Below are 16,642 nucleotides of genomic sequence, written 5' to 3' on the forward strand. Positions count from 1 at the left end.
AAAGGTTATTCTGAATAATCAAAATAAAAAGATTACTGAACGAGTGAAATACCTAAATATAGATTCTGTTTTAAACAGAGATCCCATAACGGGCTTTCGTATGGCATCACATTTGCTCCTACAGGAATATTTTATTATTGAGCCCGTAAACAGGAAAAAAACTTCGATAAAAAATTATAAACGGAAAGTCTCTATGAAAATGGCAATACAGACGCCAAAAACAAATCAGACAAATGGATAACTGTCATATTTCTGACTTGGTTCAGGCACTTTTGTATTTAAACAATGGTGGCGTAAACCTGGGTTTATAGCTAGCTAAACCTCTCACTTGTATGACAGTCGCATAAAATAGCTCAACATGTTTATGTTATATCTTGTGCATGCAGTCTTGAACTTGCAAAATGGAAATAAAATCATCATAGATACCAGGATTGAAATTGTGAATATGCGCCAGTCGCGTCATTGACACTTTAATAAAAAAAAAACAATGCTAAAAAGGCCAAACAAAGACCGAATATTTTAAACAAATATGACACAAATTTATACTTGATATCAGTATTTCAAAATAACAAAGAACAGAATATCCTATATTGACAACTTACTTGATAATAACTAATTTAATGCAAATAAAAACTGAAACAATTAGGATTCAAGTTAAATGAAAAATTTGAGCCTAGATGCCTTCTTCCAAAAGGTCTGTCTTTGTTGTATTAAGGTAGTACGAAACACCCTGACTTAAATAAATTTTGTTCGTTTATTTTTTTCATTAAATTTGGACAAATTATTTTATCTGACCTCTTTACAAAATATAAAAGTTTCAAAAAACATGAACCACTAACTTTATCGGAAAATATAATAAGATATAGTGCAGTTTGTCAAACACTTGTTATTGACGTTGAGAAGCCTAGTTTTTCATCAAAAATATTACCTGATTAAAACGTTCAGCTGATTTTTACAGCGGTATCTCCCTGAAGTATTATGTACTACCTAATAAACAATATGTAACTCAACTACAAAATACCTCTGGCAACCCGAAATACTGGATAGCTTTGAAAATATAACTGATTTGATTACATCATTACATATACAAAAATATGAAATATATATCGAAAGGTAATGCCTACAGGTAATTTTACCATTTATTTTGAAACATTATTACCAGAAAACCATATATATGACTCAAAATTAAATCTATGGCAAATTAAAATGCTAGCATATGAAAGGTAAGAATATTATGTTACTAAAATCGGAAATTATCACAGTGATACTGATATAAGAGTGATACAGAAGGGGTATGTTTTTTATTCACGATAGAAGTGAGACATTTAAAGACGTATCGTACCCGTATCTGAAACGTTGACGTATTAGCAAATTTACCTGACCATATCGGGAAATAGGTATTTAGTCGGATCTTTACACGTACTCGTGATTTGTTTAAAACCGGTTTTGATAAAAAAAAAATACTCGAAGAAATGTCGACATGTTCAGGATTTAATTAAATCCGTATTTCGGTAAGAGGGTGCAAGCACACGATTTTTATTGCGTCTTACATTTTGAGAAGCGAATAATCTTTAACTACTTTATTCAAATATTGTGTAAAAACGTCAATTATGAGCTATGAAAGTCAAGTGACTCGATCATTTTTCTGAGGAAGTTTTAAAAAATTGCAAAGAATAAAATTGAGAATGGAAATGGGGAATGTGTCAAAGAGACAACAACCCGACCAAATAAAAAACAACAGCAGAAGGTCACCAACAGGTCTTCAATGTAGCGAGAAATTCCCGCACCCGGAGGCGTCCTTCAGCTGGCCCCTAAACAAATATATACTAGTCCAGTGATAATGAACGCCATACTAATTTCCAAATTGTACACAAGAAACTAAAATTAAAATAATACAAGACTAACAAAGGCCAGAGGCTCCTGACTTGGGACAGGCGCAAAAATGCGGCGGGGTTAAACATGTTTGTGAGATCTCAACCCTCCCCCTATACCTCTAACCAATGTAGTAAAGTAAACGCATAACAATACGCACATTAAAATTCAGTTCAAGAGAAATCAGAAATATTTTTACAGTAGGTTAGCTTTCATTAGTCTTCACTATCTGTAGATTAATAACTTTTGGTTATATTTATAATTTAGAATCATCATTGAAGGTGGAGCACGATTGCACAGTTAATTAATTGTATTGATGTGCCATTTGTATGTAAAAGTGACATTCCGTTGTATTATGTGCCAATTCGAAAAAGTTATGCGAGTATTATCTCCCTTTAACAGGTTCATTATCTTATAATAAAGTTTAGGTTTCTGATATAATTTTGAATAATTACAAATGTGTCAATTCAATATATTTTAGTGTTTGTTATTGGTGTATGAAAAACATTGATGTACGAGTATAATTTCATAAATTTGAAACGTTTAAAATGATTGCATACCAATATAAAGAACCGTTCATCATTTTTGAAAAAGACTATGAATGAAAATCGAATTATTATCTTCCCTTGATAATACATTGATTGGGAAATGAACCAGAGTTATCTAATGGTAATCACAGAGAGGGACTAGCAAGCAATTGTTAATTGTAGCTTATTCAACGTTAACACAATTTTCCACTATAAACGAATGTTACTTTATACAAATATAAGGACTTTGTTAGCTAAATCTACAAATTTTATTAGATATTATGATTTTTTATTGCAATAGATTAATATGCTACGTATGTGAACGTATCTATGGGTTATTGCTTAAAGTTGATTATTTACGTGTTTAAATAGTACATGTTTATGTAGGGTACTTTTGTTATGTTAGATGTCTTTCGGTTATTTATACACTATTTTTATTACACGATTGATTTCAAATTATATATATTTCTAGAACAGGGATAAGATTGGTAACAAATTTGGAAAGGGTGATGAAATTTTTGTTCCCTTTCATTTTTAATATTTGAAAAAAAAATGCGTTGCTGCTAAATGTATCAGAATTGGTATCAGTCACCAAACCAACTCTGCTGATGTTGAATGATTCATTTATTAGCAAATTTAAAGTACGAGTATAAATATTGTCAATTTTTAACTTTTTCTTCTTTTTTTTATTATTCAGCTTTACGCCTGGGTAGTTCTAATAATTTAATTATCGAGTGCTAACGTATATACATATACATGACACGGGTTATGTTCTTCTCAAATATTTCATGATGGTATAATACTAAACCCCTAACAGGAGGGATTGTGCCTGATGAAGACATAATCTTTCAATCAGTTTAATTGAGGTCTGGAGCTGGTATGTCAGTAACTGCTTGTAGTCTTTTGTTATTTATGTATAATTGTCATTTTGTTTATTTTCTTTTGTTTCATATTCTGACATCGGACTCGGACTTCTCTTAAACTGAGTTTTACTGTGCGTGTTGTTGTTCGTTTATTTTTTCTGCATTGGCTAGAGATATAGGGGGAGGGTTGATATCTCAAAAAACATGTTTAAGCCCACCGCAATCCCAAGACAGGAACTTCTGTCCTTTGTTAGTCTTGTATGATTTTTAATTTAAGTTTCTTGGTATAATTCGGATTTTATTATGACGTCCATTATCTCTGAACGAGAATACATGCTTGTTAAGGGCCAAGCTGAAGGACGCCTCCGCGTGCAAGAGTTTCTCGCTGCATTGAAGTCCCATTGGTGGCCTTTGGCTTTTGTTTGCTCAATGTTCGGGTTGTTGTTTTACTGTACGTATTGTTCGTTTGTTTTTGCTACATAGGCTAGAGGTATAGTGGGAGGGTTGAGATCTCAAAAAACATGTTTAAGCCGGCTGCAATTGTGGGCATGTCCCAAGTCAGGAGCCTCTGTCCTTTGTTAGTCTTGTTTGATTTTTAATTTAAGTTTCTTGTGTATAATTCGGATTTTAGTATGACGTCCATTATCTCTGAACTAGCATACATATTTGTTAATGGGCTAGCTGAAGGACGCCTCCGGTCGAAGAGTTTCTAGCTGCATTGAATCCCGTTGGTGGCCTTTGACTGTTGTTTGCTCTATGTACGGGTTGTTGTCTCTTTGACACATTCCTCATTTTCAATCTCAATTTTATTTCATAACATGTAAATAGATTGAAATAAAAAAAAATAGTGATTGTTAAATTGTGTAGATGTTAGCTTCTGCTGTAGTCTATGCTTTCATAATTGTATGATAGGTATTGTAAGTATATACTCTACTATCGTAGAAACATAATGTTTAAAGCAGTAAATGTAACGATAGATATAAGAGGTCAGGATTTTGACATACAAGAAGCAAGTTTATGATAAAATTGAGAATGGAAATGGGGAATGTGTCAAAGAGACAACAACCCGACCAAATAAAAAACAACAGCAGAGGGTCAACAACAGGTCTTCAATGTAGCGAGAAATTCCCGCACCCGGAGGCGTCCTTCAGCTGGCCCCTAAACAAATATATACTAGTCCAGTGATAATGAACGCCATACTAATTTCCAAATTGTACACAAGAAACTAAAATTAAAATAATACAAGACTAACAAAGGCCAGAGGCTCCTGACTTGGGACAGGCGCAAAAATGCGGCGGGGTTAAACATGTTTATGAGATCTCAACCCTCCCCCTATACCTCTAACCAATGTAGTAAAGTAAACGCATAACAATACGCACATTAAAATTCAGTTCAAGAGAAATCCGAGTCTGATGTCAGAAGATGTAACCAAAGAAAATAAACAAAATGACAATAATACATAAATAACAACAGACTACTAGCAGTTAACTGACATGCCAGCTCCAGACTTCAATTAAACTGACTGAAAGATTATGATTTCATCATATGAACATCAGGCACAATCCTTCCCGTTAGGGGTTTAGTATCATACCATCATAACATATATGAGAAGAACATAACCCGTGTCATGCCAACAACTGTTTTTAGAATAAATGTGTTTAGTTCCGATGCAAAGACCTTATCAGTGACTCAATATTAACGCCAAAATATGCAATCTTTAATGACTTGACAACAGTATCGTAATTATATCCCTTCTAAATAAGTCTATTCAAAGGTTTTGTAAGTTTCTGAGGTGAATACTGACACCTTTGTGCTTTATAAAGAATATTACCATAAAAAATTGGATGTGAAATACCTGAACGTATTAGAAGTCTGCATGTTGAGCTATATTTACGAATGATGTCTTTATACCGATGATAAAATTTAGTAAATGTTTTGACTAGTTAGTGATATCGAAAACCCTGGTGTAATAATTTTTCAGTAATACATAAATTTCTCTCGTTAAAATCTAAAACATTGTTACATACACGAGCGAATCGTACAAGTTGAGATATATAAACACCGTAAGATGGTGACAAGGGAACGTCACCATCTAAAAACGGATAATTAACGATAGGAAATGAAAAATCATCCCTTTTATCATAAATTTTAGTATTCAGCTTTCCATTAGTGATATAGATATCAAGATCGAGAAAAGGGCAGTGGTCATTGTTAGTATTAGCTTTATTTAAAGTAAGTTCAAGAGGATAAATTTCATTAATATACATACTGAAGTCGTCATTATTGAGAGCCAAAATATCATCCAAATATCTAAAAGTATTATTAAATTTGTTTATCAGATGTTGTTTCGATGGGTCTTTGCTTATTTTTGTCATAAATTGTAACTCATAACAATACAAAAACAGGTCCGCAATAAGTGGTGCACAGTTAGTCCCCATTGGAATTCCGATAATCTGACGATATACGGAATCCCCAAAGCGAACAAAAATGTTATCTAATAAAAATTCAAGGGCATATATAGTATCAAAGCATGTCCAATTAACATAGTTTTTTTGTTTATTGCTACTAAAAAATGACCTAAAAGAGTTTGAACATATATATTCACATTCTGATTTTTTGAATGCCCATTTAATTAGGTGTGTGAATTTTTTCTTAATGAGAATGTGAGGCAATGTGGTATACAGGGTAGAAAAATCAAAACTTTGAACAGATTCAAAATCACCAATATAAGCATGCAATTTATCAAGTACTTCCAACGAGTTCTTGACACTCCAAAAGTAATTTATTCCACTATTTTCGAAGGCCTTATTTGAACAATTTATTATCAGGTTTTTAATTGTACCAAGTGTGCTGGTAAGAAGAATAGACAATTTAGTAGTTGAACAATGGCTTGAAGACGAAATAAATCTATATTTGTAAGGGGTTTTGTGTAGCTTCGGAAGCCAATACATATTTGGGACTTTCATTGTATTTGGTTCTGCTTGTAAAGCGGTGGCTAAAAGTTTATGTTTGTTACAGATTTCGTTTTCTGAAAATGGAGTCAGTTGGAATGTTGGTGAATTGGTGATTTCCTTTTTCAGAACCTCAATGTAAAATTTACGTCAAACAATAATAATATTATTAGCAGCTTTATCTGCCGGAACAAAAACAAATTCCTTGGCTAGTTCTTTTAGTTTACGTTTGATACGAGAAATAGGTTTATTGTGGTTATTGTTTATAGTAAAATGTTCTTTAAAATGTTGAATACGTATATCAACTATCTTCATTACTGAATTAAAAAAAGAGTCCAAAGATTTTTTGTCAGCTTTTTCCCGTTTTATCCATTTCATACAGTAAGTATGGAGTGAGTCGTGGATGATATTACGACACTCATTCCAATTAATAATTGACGGGGGACGATATTTAGGTCCTTTACTGAGGAATGATTTTAACTCTCGGTCTTGAACGATGTTAAGATCTCCTGTTATAACATGGGAAATGGGTCCATAAATATATTCGGAATTACTGCAATTACATGAAGTAGATGTATTTTCACTGATATTAACATCTTTACACAATTGACTATAATTAAACACAAATTTCCGGGTAGATTTCCTGTAAATATAACAAATAAGAGGTAGCTCAGTATTGTCAAAATATCCAGGGATTTGTTCTTTAACAGAATGGTCGTTAAATATACCGGCAATATTTACAAAATCAAAGCCTTTATTGACATAGTACTTAATTCTAATAAAATGTTTTTTATGATCTTCAGGGCGATCAATTTTGGGAAATAATTTAGAATAACAATATGCCATAATAATTTGAACAATTTCATACTTAGGACTGCTATATGAAATTGTGTTGCAATCCTCCAAAATTTTATTTAACTTATTAACCGGTAACGAACAGAGTTTTGTTAACAGATAATGTCTGCCGTTGTTTTTTGAAATAGAAATTAGGTCCGAAATATTGGTATGATTGGCCCGAAATTTTCTTTGATTGCGATTTGTTCTACGACCGTGAGAACGTTTTTTACGAACAGTTTTAAAAACTATATCCAAAATGTTAACGGAATTGGTTCTAGATATATTACCAATTCCCATGATATTATCATTTAGACCGAGAGGGTAAACTGTCTGTAATTTTTTAATCCAATTTAATTCAATTATTTTCCGTGATCGTACAAACTTTGAATGCGATTCACCAGGCTGCTTATTTACTACTTCTAAAGGTTGAACTGCTAAATATTTAAAAGGATGGTTGTGCTTCTTCACTGGTGGTAAGCGGATGGTCGTAACTTAAAGTTACGACCATCCAAAGATGGGAGACAACTCTAGGGATACATTTTTCTTTTCCGATTTTCGTGCAGTAAAAAAATGTTTCAGTAAAACCACTTGTCTCATACATACTAATCGTCAGTGCGTTGATATTGAAACGAAATTTGATACATAAAAACATTCCAATTTTCGTAAAATGATCATTCAATAATTCGAGCATGATGGTCGTAACTAAAAAAACAAAAATGTTCAGGATGGTCGTAACTTAAAATTGTGATGGTCGTAACTCTTTATTAAATAGGACCTAATAAGACAAGTCAATAGTTTTAAACGTGTCTTTTGTTATATGAATATATTATATGATATATTTGTGAAGTTGATTTCACTAAATGATAAAAACTAAAAGAGGTGAAGAGAGGGATACCTGTAAAGTGCGAAAGGAAAGAAAATTGGAACGAATCGAAAAAAAAAACAAATACAAAATGAAATGACCAGTCACTGTTACTTAAAATATAATGTATAAAATCAACCAAGAGGCAACTAATTATAAGCTGTTAAGTTTAATAACAATATAAATTCTCAAAAGTGGAGAATTCATTTTAACACACAGCTCTGGTTATGATCATTCTTAGTTACGAATTAAGAAAAGGCGATGTTAACAAATTTGACATCACATGAAATAACAGTATCCTGATTTATTTTCTTTATATTGTGCATGTGTTGAAAAAATAAACTTTTTAAAAACTAGTATGTACCTACTAGGTTGAATTTAAAAGAAAAATCTACAATTTAAAATTGATACTTTAAGTCGAAAGAGCATAAGTAAGGAGTCAAAATAATGTTATGGGGATCGTTATCGAGACAAGACCATATCCGCGAATTCGCAGGTCCGTAATCGAATTAAACAACATACATCTTATTCTTAGCCTGGATTTCGAGAAGTCGTATTGTCATTTGGTATATAGTCAAGCTGATTATAAGGTGCAAATTCGAAGTTCAGGTATAATTATTACCCGTGGTTTTAGAAAATTCTGAATACGCCTATTGGTACCATGCTATCCGTTATACATCTTTGTCTTTCTTATGGAAAATAAAACTTAAGCTATTGAATATAGTTAGAGAGTATGGTAAGAGATCTCTTTAGAACTAAAGTTGGAGTAAAACAGGGAGACAATTTGAGTCCAAATTTGTTTAAAATTTTTATAAATGAACTTCCTGATTGTGCTAAAAGTTCCCCTGATCCAGCTGTTGTTTATTCACGACCAGCCTATTCTTTACTATACATATGCTGATGATCTTGCCATTTTTTCACCTACAGCAAACAAAATGAAGATCAGGCTTATCCTAAGATTCTTTCAGAAAGACTACGCATTGAATTTTGTAAACATTTACTTGGTGTTACCAAAAGAGAAACACAATTTGCCAATCTTTCTTAACTCTGTAGATTCACTCTGTATTTTGTCATTGCAAAGTCTATGATCAGATACTGGCACAGGCTTGACAATTTGGGATCATCTTTCCTCTACTAGAGGAGGCATATTTAGAGTCAAAATTACTACACGAGTTAAAAAAAATCCTTCACAGTATGGATCCTTAAACTTCTTTCTAAAGAATATGGGGGTCAGCAATTCACATTGTTTTCTATATGCTGATGATAATGTATTTTTTATTAATTTCAGCAAAAGGACTTCAGGAAACAGTATTCATACATAGCTTGTAGCCAGGATAATATTTAAAAGATAGATCTTTATGCTTCAACTCAGTGTGCTGGTCTTTTAAATCTGAGTACATTCATACAATATATACATATAACATAAATATTATTTTCAACCTGCATATGTATGTGATAGTTGCCGCAGTACATTTAGTTCTACCTTGTAATATTATCTTAGCTACAAGGCTGGCTATAAACTACTAATATTTGATCTTACTCTTAAATTCAAAGCGTGTAGCATTGTAAAATATATACCTGCATATATGTATGCAATATTTGTCACAGTACATTTAGTTCTACCTGGTAATATTATCCTGGCTACAAGCCTGTCTACAAACTACTGATATTTGATCTTACTCTTAAATTCAACGCGTGTAGCATTGTAAAATATCTCAACCTTATTCATACTTTCTAGGTTAACACAATGTTCATTGCGACACCATGTATTAAGTTTTTATTCTGAACCAATACTTAGAACAATTATCAATGATATACCGCAAGATCGTCATGCAATCAATAAAAAATAAAGACAACACGATAAAAACACAAGGCATTTGTAGATTTTCATTAATCTTGATTCACCAAAAGCCGAATATTTGAAAGCCAATGGTTTATAAAAACTGCAATAGCTGATTAAAAATTAAAGAAGATTATTCAAAATTGTACGTTCAATAATTTCATCTGCCGACATGATTGCAGGAAATAAAAAGTCGTAAATAAAAAAAAATCTGAAAGCAAATATTCAACAATGTTATGCCTTAACGTACAGTAAAAATATATTAATACTCAACCCTAACATACTATTTGGCTTAATGCGAGTTGATTAGTTTTCACTGTTTCTCCTAAATGATGGTCGTTTGAAACATATCAAAAATGTATGATTGATAAGTTTATTAACATGGTTATGCATAAGCACAGTACTTTTAAAATAGCTTGATAAAAGTTCGTCTAAATACTTGAGTTACGGTCATCTTTCAAAGTTACGACCATCTTGTGTCGGTTACGACCATCATCCAAAATACTATAGTTGACATTACGACCATCACAAGTTAAAGTTACGACCATCATGCTCGAATTTTTGAATGACTATTTTACGAAAATTGGAATGATTTTATGTGTCAAATTTGGTTTTAATGAGAATGCACTCACGATATGCGTATATGAGACAAGCGGTTTGACTCAAATGAACCTTTTACTGCACGAAAATCGGAATAGAAAAACTTATCCCTATAGTTGTCTCCCATATTCAGATGGTCGTAACTTTTAGTTACGACCATCCGCTTACCACCAGTGTTCTTAAGGTGTTGGTAAATAATACTTTTGAATTTATTGGGTCTTTTAAAACGATACAGAGGTTCTTGGGTGCGTTTAGATAAATATCGTCCAGTTTCTCCTACGTACTGAATATCACACCCCGGTTTGTTTCATGTGAGTAAATAAATAATACTGTTTGTTTTTCAAGTTATATCAGTTTCAAAATTTAAAGAAAATGTGCGACCATTAAACGTGGACCTTACCGTATTGTTGGTGGTAAGACGGGGACATGTAAGTCATTTTTTGGCATGACACTTATCGATAGAAGGGTAACCACGATTTTTATTGTTAAAAATGTTAGCGATGGTAGTATTTTTAGATAACCGATTTTGAAGATTGAGACGTGTGTATACCCTTTGAACAAGTTTAGTATTTAGTAATTTTCCATTTCTAAGTTTCATAATTGTTTTGTTAGTGAATTATATAATAAAGGAGCAAAGATTGGCGTCCAGAATATGAACCAGCATACAATAATTGAAGTTGAACACATTTAATACATCTATTAAATAATTATTAAATAACAATTTAGGTATTAAAAATGAAAGAGACCATAGTAGTCATCTACCTTTCACTTTTTTTTTTTTACTTTTTTCCCTATTCTTGATTGCTACATGTATTTCAACAATAAACAACATATACTTTTATATACGTCAACGTATTAGATACAGATACGGTACGTCTTTAAATGTCCCACTTCTAATTGGAATGAAACAAATAGAAATGACATCAATCCTTAAATACGCATGTGCGATGCGACAGCTGACAGCGATCAAAAGATTATTTTAACTTTTATCAAACTTACGATCATTTGTTATTTATACAACAACTTTGAGACATGGCGTTACTTTGCATAAATTTTTACCCTTTCGAAACATCTTCTTCCTTGAGAATATAGTAAAGCATTGTCATGGGATGTTGTATATAATTAGAAGTCTGATAGTCCTTTTTTCATCTTGTCTTGTCTTTATGTTTCCGTCTTTGTATAACTTTGTATGATGCCTCGTATTGAGTGAGTGTCATACTATAGTGTGAACGATAAAGAACCCGTAAAAAATATCAGCAAACGTGAGCTGAAGGGTGTTATAGAAACCGAATATTGAATCTTACGCAGGCAAATTTCACTCACATCAATTTCACGTGAATTTAAATTCATGTGAATCTCACGTGAAATTCACGTGAATTTCACCTCAAACGACCTTATACGTGAAACTCACGTGAAATCAGTTTTTGTGAGTTTCATGTGAATCTAATGTGAAACTCATGTGAATTTCACATAAAAATCACGGAAAAAATTTTCATGTGAAATTCACATGAATTTTTAAAATAGAGTATTTCAAATAACATCTAAATTTTCAAATTTAATTAAAATCATGAAAAATATCAAATTTTTTTGTTGTAAATTTCACGTGAAATTCATGTGAAAAATTTCACATCAGATTCATTCGCTACGCACATGATTAACAATGTACAGTCAATAACATTAATGGTTCCAATTTTTCTGCACCAGATGCGCATTTCGACAAACAATAGATGTCTCTTCGGTGATGATCAAGTCCAAAATATTTGAAAATGCAAAGCTTATTGAAAAAATGATAATGCTAAGAAGTTACTTCGTCTTAAAAGGTTTTTAAAATTAAAATAAATGTAATTTAACTTAACAAAATAAAAATAAAACTAGACCAAAAACCTACAAAATAGATTATATCAAACATTAATTTTAAGCACGATTTGTGTTTATTTGTCATAATCAGCCGTGTATCTTTGATAATTTTCAACAGTTCACCAGGGAAGATGGCAATGCAAATTAAATGAGATGGGTGAACACACTGAATTTTTTATCAATTCGAAACAAAAAAAGCACCTTTTAATATTAACAAAAATAAATAATAGTGTTGACCATATGCCTTATCATTAAAGTTAATATAATCAAGACTCTCATGGGTAGTAAAGGTCGTTAAAACCCCCCTCGTCGTCATATCAGAAATAAAAAAGACATAAAAAGAGTTTTTTATTTCTTATATGACGACGAGGGGGGTTTTAACGACCTTTACTACCCATGAGAGTCTTGATTATATTAACTTTAATAATAAGGCATATGGTCAACACTATAATTTATTTTTGTTAATATTAAAAGGTGCTTTTTTGCAATAAGACTTGTGAGTTTACATTTTAATTCCATATGGGATAAAATGCCACCATGCGTCATGTGATTCACACTACATAGAAAACCCACAGAAACCAGCAAATATAAGATCTATTTTCAATCGTATCTAGGTTTAGATTTTCATTTATGAAGTAGAACTTGTTGATGAATAATCTCTGTAATAAATCTGACAAATTCAAAAGTTACCGGTAGAAGTAAGAGAAGGTAGACATTGTATAAATGGTAAGTCTTAGTCACTGATTTCCTACATGATATATATCTATGTAAAGGTAAGTTTATAGATGTTTAAGTCATATCATAAGTGCAGGTCAAAACCAGACAGGACGTGTGAGCAATCCCGATCAAATTGCTTTCTGAACGGAATTTGACGAGTTATGTGGACACGTTTGGCATGAACGTTCATTTTCATCTGCGTAATAAGACATTCGTATTTCTCGAAAACCTTTGTAAATAATTTTATTTTAAATATGATTAAATATTACTATTAACATGTACTTAAAATTTAAAAAAAAATACATTTTGGATGCATTTTGGTAATAATGAGCATTTCTTTCTAACCATAAAATTACATATATCGATATGATTGGATTTGTTTTTTTATCATATAAAAGTATAACAAAAAAAGAGAACTCCAAGGTAAATTCAATAGGAGAGGTCCATAAAAAACGGCCAAAATCAAACGCTATCAATCAAATGAATAAAAAAAACTGTCATATTCAAGTCTTGATACAGGAATTTTTCAAAGAAAATGGTGAATTAAACATTGTTTTATAGCTAGATAAACCCCTCATTTGTATGACAGATGTTAATAGTTCCGTTATATAAATGTGTTTATGTCATAAACATCAGAATTATTTGTTTTAGGGCGGTTTAAATTTTAAAATATTAGGATGTCCTACAATTTATCTTCAAGAACACTCTTGAATGAATCAATGAATTCAAACGAATCAAACGATATCTTTAGCATACAGTACCCAGTAATTATTTTACCCTACAATTTCATTCAGTAATGACAGCTTTCTCAGATGTTTTTAGAATTCCCATATTTTTCATAGGTAGGGAACATGTGACTCCCTTTATCTTTCAATATGTCATGACGATAAACTTCTTAATTTGTAAACAAAAAAAAACTTGATATTTAAATTACATTCTAGGATATACTAAATATATGGATACTGGTTATAGTCTTAGGAACCAGTTTACACCTTTCAAGTAAGTAATTATTAATCTAGTTTCTTAATGATAGAGTACGGATACTTTTTTTAAGCTTAGGACACACTCATTACTTAGCAGATTCATTAGCGGGAGGGTTGGGATCCCGCTAACATGTTTAACCCCGCCACATTATGTATAAATGTGCAGGTCCCAAGTCAAGAGCCTGTAATCCAATGGTTGTCGTTTGTTGCTGTGTTACATTTTTGTTTTTCGTTCATTTGTTTGTACATGAAAAAAATTAATACTTGGATAGAGAGTTTTCTCATTGGCACTAATACCACATCTTCTCATATCTATATAAGAAGGATTTAATATAGGCGTTCTGTGTAAATGTATATTCAGAAAGCACTGCGGACGCAACACTTTTATTGAAATCAAAATGTCTGTGTACCTATTCACGTCTCGATGCAGATTATATATAAAAAAGAAGATGTGGTATGATTTCCAATGAGACAACTGTCCACAAGAGACCAAAATGACACGAAAATTAACAACTATAGGTCACCGTATGCTCTTCAACAATGAGCAAAATCCATACCGCATAGTCAACTATAAAAGGCCCCGAAATGACAATGCAAAACAATTCAAACGAGAATGTTTGTCTCAAACTGTTTTACCAGATAAATAAAGGCAACAGTAGTATACCGCTGTTCGAAATTCATAAACCGATTGAGAAAACAACAAATACAAGTTAAAACTAAAACTGAGAGAAACAGATAATCAATCAGATAAGAATTAATCAAATTTCGAAACCAAGCAAAACATAAAATTTCACGAAAAGGCTAGCTATAGGAAATGGAAAAGTCATGAGGTTCACGAAAAGGCTAGCTATAGGAAATGGAAAAGTCATGGGTTTTATTTTGTATGTAACATTTCATAATTTATCTACAAACAGCCGTTTGTATCTCTGCAATGTATTTATAATCGTGAATCAATTTATGTTATGCTCTTTTCGATTTCCATCGTACGTTAAAGACATATTTTGCATAATTTTGATTTAGTGTTATCCTGGTAATAGCTTTAATCTGTATGTCTATATTTTTTTTAATTCGTGACCTCGATAACAATAAAAGTGTACCAGTATAATAATCAAATACACCAGACGCGCATTTCGTCTACATAAGACTTATCAGTGACGTTCAGATCAAAATAGTTATAAAGCCAAACAATTACAGAGTTGAAGAGCATTGAGGACCCAAAATTCCCAAAATTGTGCCAAATACAACTTATCAATGATTAGTGTATCATCAATAGGCGTGCGCACGACTGGATATTAAAACTTGAAATGTTGATACGAAACAACACCGGTAACACGGGTGGTAGGCGCATATACAATATTTCAATCCCGGTATCCTGAGTTTATTTAAAAGGTTTTACAAACAGTTACAAAAACATTTATTTATATCGCAATATATATAGTTGTAGCTTTTATATCTTGGTTTCTAGCTGCCTGATTTGATGTACTAACAGATTTATACTCTTCTTATGTTTATTTTTTTTTCTCTAAAGGTGCTTGTGGAGAAGATGCATTTGCTTGTTACGATGGTAAATGTATTGAAGTCAATTCTCTATGTGATGGTTTTAATGATTGTGCCACTGGAGAAGACGAGCATGGCTGTAAGTAGAAATTATTTTATCTTATTCTCTAATGCTTTACACATATCACATGTCATGATTTGTAACAAGAACATATGAATTGGCAGTTTTAGAAGCTAAAGTACTATGGGTAATTGCATTGTGCGTCACCCGAAATGCAAATAACGTCACGTCATTGGTTGAATTTTCCTTTTATTTTTGGGACGTTCTTAACCAATCACGACGTGTTTTTTATGCCCCGTCCGTCTGTTCGTTCGTTCGTTCGTCTGTCCCGCTTCAGGTTAAAGCTTTTGGTCAAGGTAGTTTTTGATGAACTTGAAACTTAGTATATATGTTCCCTATGTTATGATCCTTCTAATTTAGATGCCAAATTATAATTTTCCCCCTATTTCATGGTCCACTGAACATAGAAAATGAAAGTGCAATTTTCAGTTTAATGATTTTGGTCAAGATAGTTTTTGATAAGGTTGGACATGTTGGACAGAGGCTTATTTATAATCATAAGGGTATCCAGAAGTAAATTTTGTAAAAATAGAATTCCTGTATGTGTGTATTTTTCTTGTAAATGAACTTAATTTTTCTGCAGAGAACCATGACATTCACGCTGTGGTTAAAGCTTTTAAAATTTTAAAACTTTCTTAAACTATCCTTGATTTGTACCAAACTTAGAAAGAAGCTTTTTTATGATCATCAGATAGTATGCAGAAGTAAGGGAGTAGGTCCGGTAAGGCCCTTTTTTGGCCCAAAAATATAACAGTTTTACAAAATTGTTAAAATGTAAACTTTTAGTTATTTATTGGACAGTTGAATGCTTCTGCTACACAAATATGGGCTGTTTTTGACAATACAATGCACATATATCGGGTTGTAGCACCATTAAGTCATGCTAAATTACTGAAATCTTCAAAATTCTATCATTTTAGTTAAATTTTAGACGGTTTCCGTGTAAAACGAAAGTGGCCGCATTCGTGTTCATCCTTAATATTGCAATGTAAGTTGTATTTTATGATAATACATAACATATATAAAGGTTGTGGATGAACACGGATGCGGCCACTTTCATTTTTGAAAAAAACAATCTGAAAAGTGACGTTTTTTGGCATATATTTGAGAGATTT

At 31.9% G+C, this 16,642-nt stretch overlaps 1 protein-coding gene across 1 annotated transcript in view; it reads left to right on the top strand.

Moving 5' to 3' along the window:
• Window positions 1–16,642, top strand: part of LOC139504067 (uncharacterized) — a 98,137-nt gene that overhangs the window by 16,920 nt on the left and 64,575 nt on the right. Inside the window, exon 9 of the mRNA XM_071294125.1 lies at window positions 15,438–15,545. Within this exon, the coding sequence (XP_071150226.1) occupies window positions 15,438–15,545 (108 nt within the window). The remainder of the gene's footprint in view (window positions 1–15,437; window positions 15,546–16,642) is intronic.

The sequence above is a fragment of the Mytilus edulis genome, chromosome 14, assembly GCF_963676685.1.
Source record: "Mytilus edulis chromosome 14, xbMytEdul2.2, whole genome shotgun sequence".
Classification (NCBI taxonomy): domain Eukaryota; kingdom Metazoa; phylum Mollusca; class Bivalvia; order Mytilida; family Mytilidae; genus Mytilus; species Mytilus edulis.